Source organism: Myotis myotis, unplaced genomic scaffold, assembly GCF_014108235.1.
Source record: "Myotis myotis isolate mMyoMyo1 unplaced genomic scaffold, mMyoMyo1.p scaffold_m19_p_1, whole genome shotgun sequence".
In the NCBI taxonomy this organism is placed as follows: domain Eukaryota; kingdom Metazoa; phylum Chordata; class Mammalia; order Chiroptera; family Vespertilionidae; genus Myotis; species Myotis myotis.
In genome coordinates, this window is record NW_023416313.1 from 117,680,000 (window position 1) to 117,698,700 (window position 18,701).

General features: G+C 39.3%; 1 protein-coding gene across 12 annotated transcripts in view; it reads right to left on the reverse strand.

Annotated features, from left to right (window-relative positions):
- Positions 1 to 18,701, reverse strand: part of SIN3A (SIN3 transcription regulator family member A) — an 86,725-nt gene that overhangs the window by 43,457 nt on the left and 24,567 nt on the right. For all 12 annotated transcript variants that reach the window (XR_004974043.1, XM_036349443.1, XM_036349499.1 and 9 more), the window contains exons 2-6: positions 13,050 to 13,270; positions 8,338 to 8,517; positions 2,367 to 2,473; positions 1,467 to 1,749; positions 204 to 455 (exon numbers count right to left, since the gene is read on the reverse strand). Coding sequence is in view for 11 of the 12 variants with exons in the window: in XM_036349443.1 (XP_036205336.1) it covers positions 204 to 455; positions 1,467 to 1,749; positions 2,367 to 2,473; positions 8,338 to 8,517; positions 13,050 to 13,238 (1,011 nt within the window). In the remaining variant the exon portion in view is untranslated. The remainder of the gene's footprint in view (positions 1 to 203; positions 456 to 1,466; positions 1,750 to 2,366; positions 2,474 to 8,337; positions 8,518 to 13,049; positions 13,271 to 18,701) is intronic.

The window sequence follows — 18,701 nt, forward strand, 5'->3', positions numbered from 1 at the left end:
GTAACTTTAAAAATGCTGACTACCTGCTATAAGGTAATTAAAGCCAAGCAATAAAATGCTTTATAAGTACTTATCATAGTTTTCAACTGGTTCATTCCCAGTAAGAATTAGGAGACACAATAATATTTATTCAACTTCTTCTTAGACTAGATGCCCTCAGAGGGTGACCTGGTTAAGACAGGATGAAAGGGTAACTCTCTTACCTGATATGTGTGCAAAATTTCCAGGAATGCTTTATAGATGTCTGGTTGGCCCTGGAACCTGTTCTTGATCTTATTAACATAGTTGATAGCATGATTAAACTCCACAGGCTGATTGTTCTGCAAGGATGGGGCCGTTCCCAACGAGATTGTCACTGGTGTATGAGGTTGGACAGGTGGAGAGCGTGGGGATGCGTATGGTGGGAGTGGGGGGGTCTGCTGGCTGGCGGGAGTATGTGCTTGTAGTTGGGAAGGCTAAAAAGAAAAAAGTCTTTATTCTCCTCAGGAACAGATGGTTTGACATAGGAAAGTTTGAACTAAAGAGAAACAAGGTGTCTGATTAACTTATATCCTTTATTCACTCTGGCCAGGCCATTTCAGCCCAACTCAAATCACATTGGGCAGGGGTGGGAAGTGTAGAGGGCTCACAATTCTCATACAAATATTTCAGTTTCAAAATTTCTAAATACAGCCTTAAAAATAGATACAGGAAGAACTTTTCACATGCAATTTTAAGTATACTAGCTCAACAGGTGCAAGAATAGAAAAAAACTCATTCTACATGTATCTCTAGTGTCAAAAGAGACAATTTAATGTTACAGTAACTCCACATCAAAGTCTTGTACACCAGCTCTGTCCAAAAGAACTCTGATGATGGAAATGTTCTTTATTTACACTGTCCTGGATGATACCCACCAGCCACATGAGGCTACTGAGTACTTGAAACGCAGCTAGTGCAACTGAAAAACTGAATTTACTTTAATTAATTTAAATTTTTATATAGCCATATGTGGCTACTGTATCAGACAATGCAGTTTTAGATAAAGTACACCCATTATTATTATCATTGTCATCAGAATTTTCTGCTTAGCTTGATAATGGCCTAGTCTGGTAAATGGAGTAGCCTCTGTAAAATGATGACCATGTAGCCAGTAGCATAATCTGATCATAAGATGAACATTTCTGCCTGTGCTGTCAAAGTACCACTCACTACCCAAGCAAAGTTTCCACCTATTGGGGTGCTCTTGGTTCAATAAGCAGAAGTTGGGGGCAAGAGAGTCCTTGTAGGTTGTTCATGTCTTGATTTAAACAGATCTAAATATGTGGTATGTAAATGTGAACCATTTGATAGGGATATGACTACTGCACCTTCTCTGATGAAATCACTGCAATATGTCTATCTAGTCTTATATAAAGGGGAAATGTCAAAAGAGGGTGGTTTCTAGGGATGCATTTCATGTAATGCAAAGTATTCCAAGTGCTCACCTTGCTGACTTTGGCAGGTGGGGGCTGAGGAGCTGGCTGGGCAGGAGCTGGGGCTGACTGGGCTGAAGGCTGGGAAGGATGTTGGGGTGGTGGTTGAGGCTGGGGCTGGATGCCATGGGTGGGAATCTGATGGACCTGGCCAGGAGTTGTCACATTCACCATGTCATTGGTTTGCACCTCAATCTTGTAGCCAGGAGGCAAGAAGGTATTGAAGCCCATGATCAGGTCTGGGTGGCCTTTGAAGAGCTGGGACACACGACTTATCACTCCTGGAGTGTCGATGCTGATAAAAAAAAAAAAAATTGGCAAACTTGAGAAGCACTATAGTAAGAAAAAAAAAAAATCACACTGACTACATTCACTAGACAGGAAAATAGATAAAAATCAACCTGCATATTACAAAATTAAGAACATACAAAGAAATTTGAAATTTCAAAGACATGTGGTCACAATTTTGAACAGAATATACAGTTAGTAACAATCCTATCAAGCAGATACTCAGACAGTAAATCTAAAGCTGCAATATCCAAGCAATATCCAACCTATGATACACCAGTATAAATCATCATGTATCTACATTTTCCCAATTAGTTAGCTATGCTCTTATAACAATGAACCATGCCAGAATATTTGTGTATCTTAAGTCAAAGAGCAAGTAGCCTAATCATTACCAGTCTACTCCCTTGTTTTGTGATAAAATCCTAAGAAAATTTTAGTTAAGATCTAGGGGCTATAATTTTCATCAATATATCAATACATCAAATTAAAGCATCATCCCGAAAATTAAACCCCCCAAAAGGAACATCCATTATCTTTCAGAAGACAAGAATAAGCTATATCCTCCCTCCAAAATCAACATCCTAAGCACAAAGCTTGTGTACAACTACATATATCTTTTACCTCTGTGATTTAAATTCCTTCATGATGTCAAGGAAATCATTGTAGACCTGAGGCTGACTACCAAACTGCAGCTTCACCTGGTCAAGATAGGACAGTGCATCCTCCACCTGAAGCAGGTTATAAAAAGGAAATAAGCCAAGAATTATAAAAAACAAACAAATGATTTATGCCTAAATAAAATTAACATAGTAAATGAAATAGGAATATATAGTAAAACATGAAAGTATTAAAAATTAGTATGGATATCAATAATAAAACACAAGCTTCAAATAAAAATCAAGTAGCCTTGCCTTGGATACTTTTGGAAAAAATGATTAGTGAAGCATACACATGAATATCTCATTCACTTATTTGTTCATTTAGTCATCTCACAAATATCTACTAAAGCTACAACATGCTATATCAGGCCCAAAGTGGGGTACCAATGAATCAATGACAAATAAGCCACAGTCCCTGCTCTATAGAAGTTCTCTCACATCTAGCTGGGAATCCTAACACAGTGGTATAAGGGGACAATCACTGAACACCCAGAGAGAACATGAGAAGAGCACAAAGGCTTCCCCAGGAAGTAATTTGTAAACTGAGTCTTAAAGGATGAATACAAGTTAGCAAAAGTGAAGACTCATGAGAAAGTCAGAGGAACAACATGGGCAAAATCCCCGACAGGACACTAGGTTACTTAGAAAATTGCAAACAATTTAATTTACCTGGAGGGTTTGTGTTGAAGAGGAGGAATGGTGGCAAGAAGAGTGACAAGAGGAGACAGAAGAGGAAACAGGACCTGATCCTAAAAGACCTTTAAAACTTGTTAGAAAGCAACTGAGATTGTTATCTGCATTTTAATGTATTCAATTTGGCTACAGTACTGAGACAAATTGGTACAAGAGCAGGATAGATTGAAAGGAGGCAGGAAAACCAGTTATGCTCCAAGGCTAACTCACATGTGAACAGTAGTTGCTCAAACTATAGTCCTGACCAAAGGAACAGGGAGAACTGAATAGATTCAAAAGTTTTTTAGGACTCAGAAATGACAGGGATTGAGGACTGACTGAATATGGGAGATAACGGAAAAGGAAGATTCACTAAATTATAAATTATTTGGGCATTTGCAAAGAGAAACAGTTTGAAGGCTAGAAAATTATAAGTCTGATTTAGAACAACTTACTTTTTAGTTACTCAGGAGATATCCAAGGAAATTACCTACTAGGTGCTTCCTATCTACTCTGGGATTATTTTAAATTATACAAAATATCAAGTTTAGGAAAGTTTCAAAAATAAACTGATTTGATAAACTCTACTTGTGATAAATATTGTGAAATAGAACATTTATGTTCAAATAAAGCATTAAGTGACATCTCAAGAGTTGCCCAAACTTCCAAAATGGCCATAGTTAATCAGTGTATTTCAGTGTTGCTAGAGCACAGATTATATGCTTGGTTGATATGCACTCACTTGATGGCTGGTTTTTCTTTACAAATAGCATGACAATTTCTATTGAAACTCAATAAACTAATTCATATTCAGAACTTTCCATACTGAAATGTTTCATTAATGACAAATTGATGGAACATAAAACTCATTAAGTTTGCAGAAGGAAAAAGACTTTGGAAGATATTTTAAAATAGCGTTCACAATCATATGACAAAGGAGGAGTTATCAAAAATAAACACCAAAAAAATTAAAGTTAAAAAATAAATAAACAAGCATTACAACAGAGAGAAAAAGTGCAGAAACCCAAAGGAAAGAAATTATACATGATGTGTTTATGTTTGGAAGAAAAGGTATAGGTCCTAGTAAACCCCTATTTAAAAATTAGTTATAAAATAACACTATGTTTAAAAAAATAGCTTTGACACCACATTATGAGATAACTGCATGTAAAGAGTGTGGAAATTCTCTCATTATCTAAAGTATAGTTCAAAAGCAAGTATGCAGTTCTAGAAACCACAACTTTAAAAAAACACACATTTGGAACTAGTCATTTAGAAGCTACACATTTAAGGGGGCACTAGACAGGAGACTCTTAAGACTCTGCTGACACATTTTCCTGATTCACTTCAATAGGCATTTATTAAGGTTCCTAACGTTCTGAAGTTCATCAGTTCATTGGGAGGGGAGAAAACACAAACTGTATAGAGAGCTCACTAAATATGTGCCAAATATCAATAAGTAACTAAAGTACACCCAGCAAGCCTCAAATTATTCAAATGTTCCATCAATATGTCAAAGACAAAAAAGTATAGACAGTGTTGGTGCTTGAAATAGCCTACACTGCCCTAGCCGGTTTGGCTCAGCAGACAGAGCGACGGCCTGTGAACCGAAGGGTCGCAGGTTCGATTCCTCCGGTCAAGGGCACATACCTCGGTTGCAGGCTCCTCCTGTCTGGGGCTCGTGCAGGAGGCAACCAATCTGTGTTTCTCTCACATCGATATTTCTCTCTGTCTTTCCCTCTCTCTTCCACTCTCTCTAAAAAATCAATAGAAAAATATCCTCAGGTGAGGATTAAAGAAAATAATAAAATAATAAAAAAAGAAAAACAAACTACTTTAAAAATGTTTAAAATAATTAATAAAAAGAAATAGCCTATGCATTCTTACTGGACACTTTCTTATTACAGAATATAAACTGTTTACTGAAGTGGATTCAAATGCTCATAAAGCTTTTTAAAACTAATCCAAAAATGGCAGGCAATGTGAGAATACTGAATGAAATTACATGAAGGGGCAAAGGATCTAAATAGACACCTTTCAAAAGAGGACATTCAGAAAGCCAAGAGACATATGAAAACATGCTCAAAGTCACTAATCATCCGAGAGATGCAAATCAAAACAACAATGAGGTACCATCTCACACCTGTCAGAATGGCTATCATCAACAAATCAACAAACAAGTGCTGGAGAGGATGTGGAGAAAAAGGAACACTTGTGCACTGCTGGTGGGAATGCAGACTGGTGCAACCACTATGGAAGACAGTATGGAGTTTCCTCAAAAAACTGAAAATGGAACTCCCATTTGACCCTGTGATCCTTCTTCTAGGAATATATCCCAAGAAACCAGAAACACCAATCAGAAAGGATATATGCATCCCTATGTTCATAGCAGCACAATTCACCATAGCTAAGATCTGGAAATAGCCTAAGTGCCCGTCAGTAGATGAATAGATTGGAAAACTGTGGTACATCTACACGATGGAATACTATGCTGCTGTAACAAAGAAGGAACTCTTACCATTTGCAACGGCATGGATGGAACTGGAGAGCATTATGCTAAAGTGAAATAAGCGAGTCAATGAAGGAAAAATACCACATGATCTCACTCATTCATAGATAATAAAGACCATCATAAAATTATGAACAATAATATATACAGAGGCAGAGCTGCCTCAAACAAACTGTCAAAATGCAGCGGGAAGGCCGGGGAGGGTTGAGGGGCAGGAGGGAGGGGGGGTAAGAGATCAACTGAAGGACTTGTATGCATGCATATAAGCATAACCAATGGACATAAGACACTGGGGGCTAGGGGAGGCCAGGGGATTGTCAAGGGCGGGGAAAAAAAAAAGGACACATATGTAATACCCTTTGTAATACTTTAAGCAATAAAACAATTTAAAAAAAAGAAATTACATGAAGGCACAAGAAAGCATTTTACCTCTCATTAGAAAGAAAATGCAACACGTTACTGCGTTCAGGAATCCCATTCAAGAGCATGTAGGGGATGGGGGTAAATGGTGACAGGTGAAGATTTGATTTTGAGTGGTGGGTACACGGTGTAATATATAAATCTTGTAACATAGGAACCCACACCTGAAACCTATATGCTCATGTTGACCAATGTCACCCCAATAAATTTAATTTAAAAATACAAAAGTTAAAATAAAATAAAAAGGGAAGTAAATAAAAAAGCTTGTGACTAAAAAAAAAAGAGCAAAAGTCCTAACTCGACCCATGACTCTAAAGCCCTTTATAGTTTCTGTAAAACGGATAAAGCACAGTCTACTTATACCCCAGTGAGGAAGGTAAAATAGATGTTGTGCTTTGATAGAGCTGGCTGACAAAAGCTATAAAAATAAATACATTTTCGTTAGCCTAATAGCAAGTTTATAAGCTCTTTTGCAACATTAGGTATTAACTGCTGGAATTAAGTCACATCAAACCAACTTTTACCAAAATATTTTTAGAGCTTGGTGAAGTGCTAAGTATAGTAATAATACATTTTGGTACACAGACATCACTCTATAAGCAGAGAGTTAAAATGTTATAAGGAAAACAACAATATAGCTAATACATATTTCCCCCAAAGACAGAGCCCAGAGTGAAGTTTCAGGCCCATAAATAATTTGTACTCTTTTTAAAGACTATGCTTATATACAATCAACTCTTCATTATTTAAGGTAATAAATACAGAAAATGAAAATTTTATAAAAACCTTCTATACAGCTCAGCATTAGTGTGCTTTATATTTATGTAGCATTTACTTTCCTTAGGCCAATATTAAACACTAGAGGCCCGGTGCATGAAATTTGTGCACTTGGGGGGAGGGGAGAGTTCCTCAGCCCAGCCTACACCCTCTTACTGTCAAGAAGCCCTCTGGGGATGTCTGACTGACGGCTTAGACCTGCTCCCCACAGGCCTAAGCCGTCAGTTGGACATCCTTAGCACTGCTGCGGAGGCGGGAGAGGCTTCTGCCACCACCGATGTGCTCACCAGCCGTGCGCCCGGCTTCTGGCTGAACAGCACCCCCCGTGGGAGCACACTGACCACCAGGGGGCAGCTCCTGCATTGAGTGGGATTGGACCAAAACCAGCTCTCCGACATCCCCCGAGGTGTTCCGGATTGTGAGAGGGTACAGGCCAGGCCCAGGGACCCCACCGGTGCATGATCAGGGCCAGGGAGGGACACAGGAGGTTGGCCAGCCGGGTAGGCGGGAGGGCTCCAGGGTGTGTCCAGCCCATCTCAGTCCCCAGCAGAAGCTAACCTACCAGTCGGAGCATCTGCCTCCTATGGTCAGTGCATGTCATAGCAACTGGTCGACCAGTCAACTATCTGCCCCCTGGTGGTCAGTGCATGTCACAGTGAGTGGTTGAACAGCCTTAACATATCATTAGCATATTACGCTTTGATTGGTTGAACAGATGACTGGACACTTAGCATATTAGGCTTTTACTATTTAGGAAGTTCCTGAGAACCCAAACCAAGGAGAACAGGATCAAGGTGAACTTGACTAAGTATCAAGGAAAAGAAGGCTGAGATATTTGCTAAACATAATGAATCCTTCAAGGGTATATTATACATTCCTACCTGCAAGCTACTTAATAGAATTAGGCTGATTGGACCAAATAAACATCCAACATCTTTCTTTTCTCTTTATAGTTCTTTAATTTTATATTTCCTGCACTCAAGTTTAAGCTTTATATTAATGTAAAAAGAAAAAAACTGAAATCTGGAACATTTGCGGCAACAATCACACACATTCTAAAAAATAATACTCAAGCAGAGAGTGAAAATTAGCTGAGAACACAAACTTCAACTTCTCCACAGATGCCTCATGAATTTCAAAGCACTGAAAACCTATGGCACATACCCTGGCCAATGGGGTGTCTCAGTTGGTTGGACCTCATCCCACACACTGAAAGATTGCTGGTTGATTCTGGGTTAGGGCCCATACCCAGGTTGTAGGTTCGATCTCTGGTAGGGGGCATGCAGGAGGTAGCCAACTGATGTTTCCCTCTCACATGGATATTTCTCTCTCTCTCCCTCCCTTTCTCTCTAAAAAGCAATAAAAATATATATATATTTTTTAAAAAGAACTAAGTTCAAAATGAGACTTCCAAAAAATGGACTTTGTTGATTTCCTATGAAAATGGCCCCTCAATCCTGATCTGTCTGAGTGCCATGCATTCATAAATTCCAGAAATGTTTGTTGCCTGCTATGAGAGAAACTTTTTGATGGAAGGAAAAGAGCTGAATACCACCTTGAGCCTCTGAAACTGCTGCTGTCCCTGCACTGGTGCAACTGGTGGGCCTGGATGAGCATGACTCTGGACCACCTGGCCTCCGTGGGGCTGCACAGCTGTTGGGTGATGATGGCTGCTATGAACCGCTGCTATGGTGGGTCCATGACTGCCACCAGAGCCCTGTGGCACAGCTGAAACCTGGGGTGGACAAAAGAGATACAGGAACGGTCAAGGCTTGTGTATTCTTGCCCAAATGTGTTTAAAGAACATACATACACAAAGATAACTAGAAACTCAAATTTTCCACAAGATGAAATTGGTGAAATAAATTATAGCACACTCATTATAAAATCCTATGCATTCTGTTATGTATTACATAGCTCAGTACTTCTCAAACTATCTGTGGTTAAGCACCAGTTTTCCTTTTTTCTTAAATTACAATCCATCATGGGCTGCTACTTTTATAAAATACAGTAAAAATGGCCCTGGTCGGCATTGCCTGCTGGTAAGAGCATCGGCCTGTGCTCCGGAGGGTTGCGGGTTTGATTCCTGGTCAGGGGCACGTACATACCTGGGTTGCAGGTCCAATCCCTGCCCCTAGTCAGGGCATGTGTGGGAGGCAACCAATCAATGTGTCTCTGTTACATGGATTTTCTCCCCGCCAACCCCTTCCACTCTCTCTCTAAAAATCAAGGGAAAAATATCCTCACTCCTCAGGTGAGGATTAAAAATAAGTAAGTAAATAATACATAATAAAAAATAAAGTAAAAATGGATTACCAGAAAAGTGAAATAAAAAATACATCAGCCCACAATTTTCACTATTGGATTTTAAAGATATAAAACTACAATGTCTAGTTGCTATAAAAGTTTCTAAACACTAAATTTCTACTTACACAGGAGCTGCCCCAAGGCCACAGGCCCTGATTGCCCAATCAGGGCCTGCTGGCCAACCTCTTGGTCCCTTCCCCTGGGTGGCAGGCTCTGATCGCCCGATAGAGTATGGGTAACTGGGGGTGGGTGGCAGTGGACGCGGGCAGCGCCAGGCCAAGGTGGATGTGAGTGAGTGGGGCCCAATTGCCTGCTGGTCACCCCACACACAGAGGGCGACCAGTGTTGGCGGCAGGGGCCGGGGCCGGCTGCAGGCAGCCAGGGAAGATTGGCCCTGATTGCAGGCCAGGCCTAGGGACCCTACCCGTGCACGAATTTCATGCACCACGCCTCTAGTATTTTATAACATTAAAAAAATGTTCACAATCTTGTAGAGGATAAAAGAAATCAAATATATGGTGACAAAAGATTTGACTTTGGATGATGGGCACACAATGCAATATACAGATGATGTATCATAGAATTGTATAGCTGACTCCTATATAATGTAATTAGCCAATGTTACCTCAATAAATTTAATTAAAAAGAAAAAAATGGCCGAAACCGGTTTGGCTCAGTGGATAGAGCGTCGACCTGTGGACTGAAGGGTCCCGGGTTCGATTCTGGTCAAGGGCATGTACCTGGGTTGCGGACACATCCCCACTGGGGGGTGTGCAGGAGTCAGCTGATCAATGTTTCTCTCTCATCGATGTTTCTAACTCTCTATCTCTCTCCCTTTCTCTCTGTAAAAAATTAATAAAAATATATTAAAAAAAAAAAGAAAAAAAGAAAGAAAAAAATGTTCACAATCCATAAGTTGAATGTATTTGTGTTCCCATTTCCAATATGAATTTAAACTTTTAAATAATTTTATAAAGCACATTACAAAGCAGTATATAAAATACAATAAAAAGATTTTAAACCCTAGACAACAAATATACATCAAAATGTTAGCATTTTATCTTGTGGTGTGGGGTTAGAAAAGAATTTTACTTTGTTTTATTTTTCTTATCCTTATTTGCTTCTAAAATAAACAAAATTTTTTCTAAATTGTTGGTTTGACCTCAGACATCTTTCTTTTCTATTTTCTCATGCACATTCATTCTCTTTCTCTCATTCTCTTATAAGTTTAGGGGGACATACAAGCACAAGCCGCTTTCCTCCCATTTCTATTACAAGTAATGCTATGTAACATTTACAAAACTTTTAAAAGTTTTCCTATTTCAGAACTGTTACTCACTACAGACGACAACTAAAGACAAATATACCTGATTTGCCACATCTCCAAATAAGGAAAGTAAGGAAAACAAGCAACTTTTTTTCTTCCAAGTCCTAAACTTAAAGATTTGATCTGTAGCAGTCCTCTGTACATGAAACTTTCTCTAAACAATGTTAAGTTGTGTCCTACAACTAATGAGAAGATATTTGTGGGTTTTTTTCCAGATTCCCCACAAATTTATAAAGATTAACCTGGGTAGAAATAATACAAATCCATAGAAATAATACAATATAACATTAGGAGTAAAAAAAAAAAAATACTTAAGACAATTCTAAAAGCTCTAATATATATCTCACATGTTATTATTTTGAGCTTCTAATTCCAATATGAATAAATTGGACAGGTTTAGTTTATAATTCTTTGAGATGGCTGGTTTTATATGAACACATTATAGTTTCTAGTATAAAAACAGATATAACATTATCTCAAGTGTAGGAAACAATCATGAACCTGTTCAGATAAAAATAATCAGCCAAGGAAAACAAGCAACCTTTTTTTCTTCCAAGTCCTAACTTAAAGATTTGATCTGTAGCAGTCATTTGATCTGTACATGAAGTATATAAAGGAATTATACTGCTTCAAGGGGGACTCCTGAGAAAGAGTGGCACACCTAAGGAATCACCATATCCTACTTGACCTGGTTTCTTTCTTTTTTGATTGCTTTCTTGTAACTCCAGAATCTGACACAACTGTCAAACTGTTCTCAAGGAAAATTATACCAATTTATATTCCCAGCACCAGTCATAGCTTTTATTTTTTAAAATATATTTTTGATTTCAGAGAGGAAGGGAGAGGGGGAGAGAGACAGAAACATCAATGATGAGAGAGAATCATTGATCAGCTGTTTCCCGCATGCCCCCCACTAGGGATTGAGCCCACAACCTGGGCATTGTGCCCATGACCAGAATCCAACCCAGGACCCTTCAGTCTACAGGCCGACAGTTAGGGCACTAGTCATATCTTTTAGAAGTCACTAACAAGTTAGGTTGAAGAAGGCCTCTCCAGACCAGTTAAATAAGTTATGATTCAGATGACCTGGGATGGAATATTTACTATGCAGTAATTCTTTAAAAAAATTACTTGGATCTCTACATATATTCAAGTGGAAAGTTGTCTACTATATAATAAGTGAAAAGAGCAAAGACCAGAACAGTATATACTGTATGATCCAAATTATGTAAAAAGAGAAGTGTATCTAGATAGGTAGGCAAGTAAATATAGATATGTTTGTATATGCATATAAAATGCTGGAAACCCAAGAAATACACCAGTGAGATAAAGTCGAGGGGTAATTAGAAAAGGTAATTATGTCTTTTTTTTTGTAATGATGATATTTACTTTCCTAATTTAAAAAGATAAAAAAATTAAATTTCTTCTTTTTTCGCAAAATAGATCAAGTTGGTCAGGATGTAAAAAATAGGAATATACAATGTTGGTGGAAATATAAATTGGTACAATTCTGAAAGCCAATCTGACATCACCTGCTAAAGTGAAGATGTGCACACCCTAGGACTCAGCAATCCCTCTCCTATATACTGGAGCAACTCTTCCTCATGTGCCCTCTCACCTGCTGAGTGGTCTGCAAGAAGATAAAAAGTTTGCACCAAAATGTAAACCAACTGCTTCACTAATAAGTACACTAATTAATTCAGCTGCCTTTTTTTACTCAAGCAAGACTCTCTTGATAAAAGTAGTGTGTTCTTTTAGATTCTGGTAAAAGTTTACTTTGTCACAGGGTCACCACTATTGAATACCACTGCACTAGAGAGCCACCTAGGACATTCACAGTAGCGCCTTTATAAAAAAGCATAAATCTGGAAACAAACTGTCCACTAATAGAATAAACTGGATATATTCATATAATTCATAACAGGGTGACAAATGACTCAATTACTCATAAAAATATGGCTATGTCTTGGGAATCATACCGAGTGAAAAAAGCGCCAAAGAAGAAAATATTAATGTTTTCATTTATATAAAGGTTAAAAAATACCCAAACCAAACAATTTTAGTGTCTAAATGTATAAACAAAATGACTTTAAAAAAAAATAAAGCCGAGGAAATGATAAATGCAAACGAAGTTCAGATCAGTGACTACCTCTGAAGTGATGAAAAAGGAAAAGGGTTCAGGAAAGAATAAACAGTGAACACCAAGGTCATAGCAACCTTCTTCTTTATAAACTTACGTGGTGAGTACACAACTGTACATTATTTTCATTAATTTTATAACTTACACATATCTCATAAATATTTTATATCTCACTGAATGCTTAATAAAAACTTCTAACTGGCCAGCCAGTGTGGATCAGTGGTTGAGCATTGACCTATCAACCAGGAGGTCACGGTTAAATTCCCAGTCACGGCACATGCCCGGATTGTGGGCTCATTCCCCAGTAAGGGGCATGCAGGAGGCAGCTGATAAAGGATTCTCTCTGATCACTGATGTTTCTATCTCTCTCCCTCTCTTTTCCTCTCTCTGAAATTAATAAAAACATACTTCTTAAAAACCACCAAAAACTTCTAACTGGATAAAACCATCATACTGGCCTTAGCGCAGTGCCTTGCTTGCAGTGTAAGCTCACCTGATAACTGGGAGTGACGGAGTACTGAATGCCCGTGGCTGACTGCATGGTCTCGGCCACAGCTTCATACACAGGAGGGGCGGGGGCAAGCACTCGGTGCTGATGAGGAAAAGCCTCTGTGTTACCAGGGATCCGCCGCTGCTGAGCCGCATACACTGGTGATTCTTGGTCATCCAAACGTCGCTTCATTCTGCATTCATACTCAGGGATGCACTAATAACCTGCAGAAACCACAAGTACAACATATACACCAATTCATGCTCCATACCACATGTACAATTTTGGACCAGTCCCCAGATTTAATATAAGCTCCTCCCTTTTGAGCCAATTATCTATTTCATCCTAGGAATGATCACTGGGTAGTTTAAGTACATGCTTGTGCACAGACACCCCACATCAATAGGTTATAATAACGGAAAGAAAAAATATAAATAATAATAATTTAAATTAGTTTGGTACTGTGCAGTTGAAAAATAACCTCCAATTTAAAAACACAAATATAGCCCTAGTCAGTTTGGCTCAGTGAATAGAGCACCGGCCTGCGGACCAAAGGGTCCCAGGTTCAAGGGCACAACAGGAGGCAACCAATCGATGTAATCGATGTATTTCTCTCACGTCGATATTTCTCTCTGTCTTTCCCTCTCTCTTCTATTCTCCCTAAAAATCAATGGAAGAATATCCTCGGGTGAGGATTAACAACAACAACAACAACAAAGACCCTCCACAAAATAAAAACACAAATATACCTTTTTATTCTCTAGCTTTCTCTTCAAATGCAATCATTCCTAATACTGTGAATTACTTACTCACATACTACAAAAACACTTTAATGTTTTCGTAGTTCTTCCTAACTCCTCTCAAAACCTAGTACTATAACTGGTCTAATTTTCAAAATATCAATTGCTTCAACAACTACATAGTACCATGAAAAGAGTACTGAGCCAGGACTCATGGACTTATGGTCCTAGACTTGCCAATATAAGTTGTTTCAACAAGTTTCTCATTTCATGTGAGTTTGTTTCTGCAACTATAAAATAAGAAAGTTGAAATAGGTAATTCCTAAGGTTTCTTCTGACTCTAACATTCTTTTTTAAATCTATCGATCAATCTACCTATATTTTAAAATATATTTTTATTGTCCTAAAGAGGAAGAGATAGAAACATCAATGATGACCATCATCCATCGGATGCCTCCTGCCTGCCCCCTACTGGGGATCAAGCCCCAAACCCGGGCATATGTCCTGACAGGGAATCAAACTAGTGACCTCCTGGTTCAGTTTGATGCTCAACCACTGAACCACACTGGCCAGGCTGACTCTAACATTCTTGAACACTAAGGAGGTTCCAGAATCCCTTAATTTTTCTCTTTATTTTTTCCATCAATATTTATCCCCCCATACCTTAATTTAATAATCCCTCTGTGGGAGGTGGGAGGATACTTTCTTACAGGACACAAAAGTTTAGTAACACTGGCTAGGAATCTGGTTGGGTCTTTTCAGAGGTATTCCAACACAGTATCACTAACAAAAGCATATCTATAAGAATACTCCAAGTCTGGCTGGGTAGCTCAGTTGGTTAGAGTATGCCAGTGATGGCGAACCTTTTGAGCTTGGCGGGTCAGCATTTTGAAAAACAATAACTTAACTCTGGTGCCATGTCACATATAGAAATTTTTTGATATTTGCAACCATAGTAAAACAAAGACTTACATTTTTGATATTTATTTTATATATTTAAATGCCATTTAACAAAGGAAAATCAACCAAAAAAATGAGTTCGCGTGTCACCTCTGACACGCGTGTCATAAGTTTGCCATCACTGGAGTATGCCCTAATATGCCAAGGTTGCAGGTTCAATCTCTGGGCAGGGCACAGACAAGAAATCAACCAATGGCCCGGGCTGGTGTTTTTCAGTGATTAGAGCTTTTAGCGTGGGCACCGAAGGTTCATGGATTTGATTCCCTGTACCGGTTGGGGCGTGTGGCAGAGGCAACCAATCGATTTGCCTCTTTCACATTGATGTTTCTTTCTCTCTTTCTTTCCTTCCCTTCCTCCCTTCTGTTCTTTCTAAAAATCAATGGAAAAAATATCCTAGGATGAGGATTAACAACAATAACTACAACAAAAATCAACCAATGAATGCATAAATAAGTATAACAACAAAGTGATGTTTCTCTCAAATCAATGAATTAAAAAAAAAATTATAAAGAATGCTCCAGCCCTAAATGGTTTGGCTCAGTGGAGAGAGAGAGTTGGCCCACAGACTGAAGGGTCTGGGATTTGATTCCAGTCAAGAGCATGTACCTTGGTTGCGGGCTTGATCCCCAGTAGGGGTTGTGCAGGAGGCAGCTCATGTTTCTTTCTTTCAATGTTTCTAACTCTCTAACACTCTCCCGTCCTCTCTGTAAAAATCAATAAAATATATTAAAAAAACAAAACAAAACAAAAAGAATGCTCCAGCCATCAAAAGACAAAATGGGGCCAAGTCCCAACTACTTTTTCAATCACAAAAAAATACCTTTAAAAAGACACTACTCCTGCCCTGGCCGGTTTTGCTCAGTGGATAGAGCCTCGACCTGCGGACCAAGTTCGATTCCAGTAAAGGGCACATGCCCGGGTTGTGGGTTCAATCCCCAGTGGGGAGCATGCAGGAGGCAGCCAATCAATGATTCTCTCTCATCAATGATGTTTCTATTTCTCTCTCCCTCTTCCTTCCTCTCTGAAATAAATAATTTTTTTAAAATATATTTTATTGATTTTTTACAGAGAGGAAGGGAGAGAGATAGAGTTAGAAACATCGATGAGAGAGAAACATCGATCAGCTGCCTCCTGCACATCTCCCACTGGGGATGTGCTCGCAACCCAGGTACATGCCCCTGACCGGAATCGAACCTGGGACCTTTCAGTCCGCAGGCCGACACTCTATCCACTGAGCCAAACCGGTTTCGGCAATAATTTTTTTTTTAAAAAAAGATACCACTCCTGTGGTAAGAAGATAAAAAATACAGTAATTGTAGATCTCACAAACCACCACCTCCATCTGAAGCAAGGCTCTTTTTGTAATTAGAAAATAAAAAAAGGAGCCTCTACCTAATTTTATAAATCACCCTTCCCTCTTCCTCACAAAGCCTCCCCAGGGTCACTTCGTATCTTCTCTGTCCTCACTAACATCTTCACCCTGCCTGTCACTCTAACCCTCTGCCTTAAAATAGGGTCTGGTTTTTCTTTTCTTTTTTTTTTTTTTTTTTAAATATATTTTATTGATTCTCTACAGAGAGGAAGAGAGAGAGATAGAGAGTTAGAAACATCGATGAGAGAGAAACATCGATCAGCTGCCTCCCGCACATCTCCTACTGGGGATGTGCCAGCAACCCTGGTACATGCCCTTGACCGGAATCGAACCTGGGACCCTTCAGTCCGCAGGCCGACGCTCCATCCACTGAGCCAAACCGGTTTTGGCGGGTCTGGTTTTTCTGACACCTCACAACCTACATTAGCCCTGACACAGTAGCACAATTGTTTCATTTGCAACACTCTAACCACTGAACCAAACTGGCTAGGGCTGCAAGCTGGCCATTTAATATTATCTTTCTGTAAATCTCAACACAAATAACCTCTTTCTGTTGACTCTAACTTTAGAAAAAAGGACTAAGTCTTCAAAACTTATGTATGATAATACATTGAATTCAATTAACTTAGAGTTGAAAACAGTGCTGACATGCTGAAGGAAAATAATTCAAATGTCTTAAATAATTATATTTTCCTAGGCTTTTGTAGTAAGTAGTATTTTTAGCTTAATATTTCAAAACTTTTCAGATATAGTAAGGAATTGGAAATATAGACTTATCCATGTTATGTGGTACTTAGCCACCAGTCAATTGACTATGAACATTCAATCTCAACCTATTTTGGGATGAGAAAACAGGTCTAATAAGTGGACAGAGAAAAAAGTCTTAAAACCTTTTGGCTGCTACTTCTACGTACACAGATGGCCTAGACCAGCGGTTGCCAACCTTTTGGACCTCATGGACCACCAGTTCTCAGACCACCGGTTGGCGACCGCTGCTCCAAAGGTTTCCTTAAATCAGCAGTCACCAACCTTTTGGACCTCATGGACCACCAGTGGTTCTCAGACCACCGGTTGGCGACCGCTGCTCCAAAGGTTTCCTTAAACCAGCAGTCACCAACCTTTTGGACCTCATGGACCACCAGTGGTTCTCAGACCACCGGTTGGCGACCGCTGCTCCAAAGGTTTCCTTAAACCAGCAGTCACCAACCTTTTGGACCTCATGGACCACCAGTGGTTCTCAGACCACCGGTTGGCGACCGCTGCTCCAAAGGTTTCCTTAAACCAGCAGTCACCAACCTTTTGAACCTCATGGACCACTTGTTGGTGACCACTAACTAAACCAGTGATGGCGAACCTATGACACGCATGTCAGAGGTGGCACGCGAACTCATTTTTTTGGTTGATTTTTCTTTGTTAAATGGCATTTAAATATATAAAATAAATATCAAAAATATAAATCTTTGTTTTACTATGGCTGCAAATATCAAAAAATTTCTATATGTGACACGGCACCAGAGTTAAGTTAGGGTTTTTCAAAATGCTGACCCGCCAAGCTCAAAAGGTTCACCATCACTGAACTAAACCATAGTTTGGTCTTGGGTTCTGCTTATTTGAAACCTAGATGCTTAAACTCACCTGAAATTAATATTTCTAACCAAAAGCCAAGTCAACGCTTCATAAATGGAGAGCCAAAGAGCACAGCATAGGACTATGGAAAAAAAGACTAGAGTGTATCTGTCAAGACCTGGATTCTACCCTAGTACACTGCTAGTGGGAATGCAGACTGGTGCAGCATTATGGGAAACAGAATGGAGTTTCCTCAAAAAATTAATATGGAACTGCCATTTGACCCAGTGATCCTACTTTTAGGAATATATCCTAAGAGACCTGGAACATCAATCAGAAAGAATGTACGCACCCCTATGATCACGGTAACACAATTTACAATAGCTAAGACAGGGGTCCTCAAACTACAGCCCACGGGCCACATGCAAATACAAATATTGTATTTGTTCCCGTTTTGTTTTTTTACTTCAAAATAAGATATGTGCAGTGTGCACAGGAATTTGTTCATAATTTTTTTTTAAACTATAGTCCGGCCCTCCAACGGTCTGAGGGACAGTGAACTGGCCCCCTGTTTAAAAAGTTTGAGGACCCCTGAGCTAAGACCTGGAAACAGCCCAAGTGCCCCTTAGTAGATGAGTGGATAAAAAAGTGGTGGTACATTTATACCATGGAATACTATGCAGCAGTAAAAAAAGAAGGATCTCTTATCCTTTGAAACAGTGTGTAGGGACCTGGAGAGTATTATGCTAAGTGAAATAAGCCAGTCAGAGAAAGATAAGTATCACATGATCTCACTCATATGTGGAATCTATCTAATGAGCAAAATAAACTGATGAGCAAAACAGATCCAGAGACACAGAAGCATGGAACAGATTGTGGAATCTCAGGTAAGGTGAGGGTGGGAGGGAAGAGATCAACCAAAGAACTTGTATGCATATAAGCATAACCCATGGACACAGACAACAGGGTGGTGGCAGCCTAGGGTGGGGGATGCGGGTGGGCTAGAAGAGGTCAATG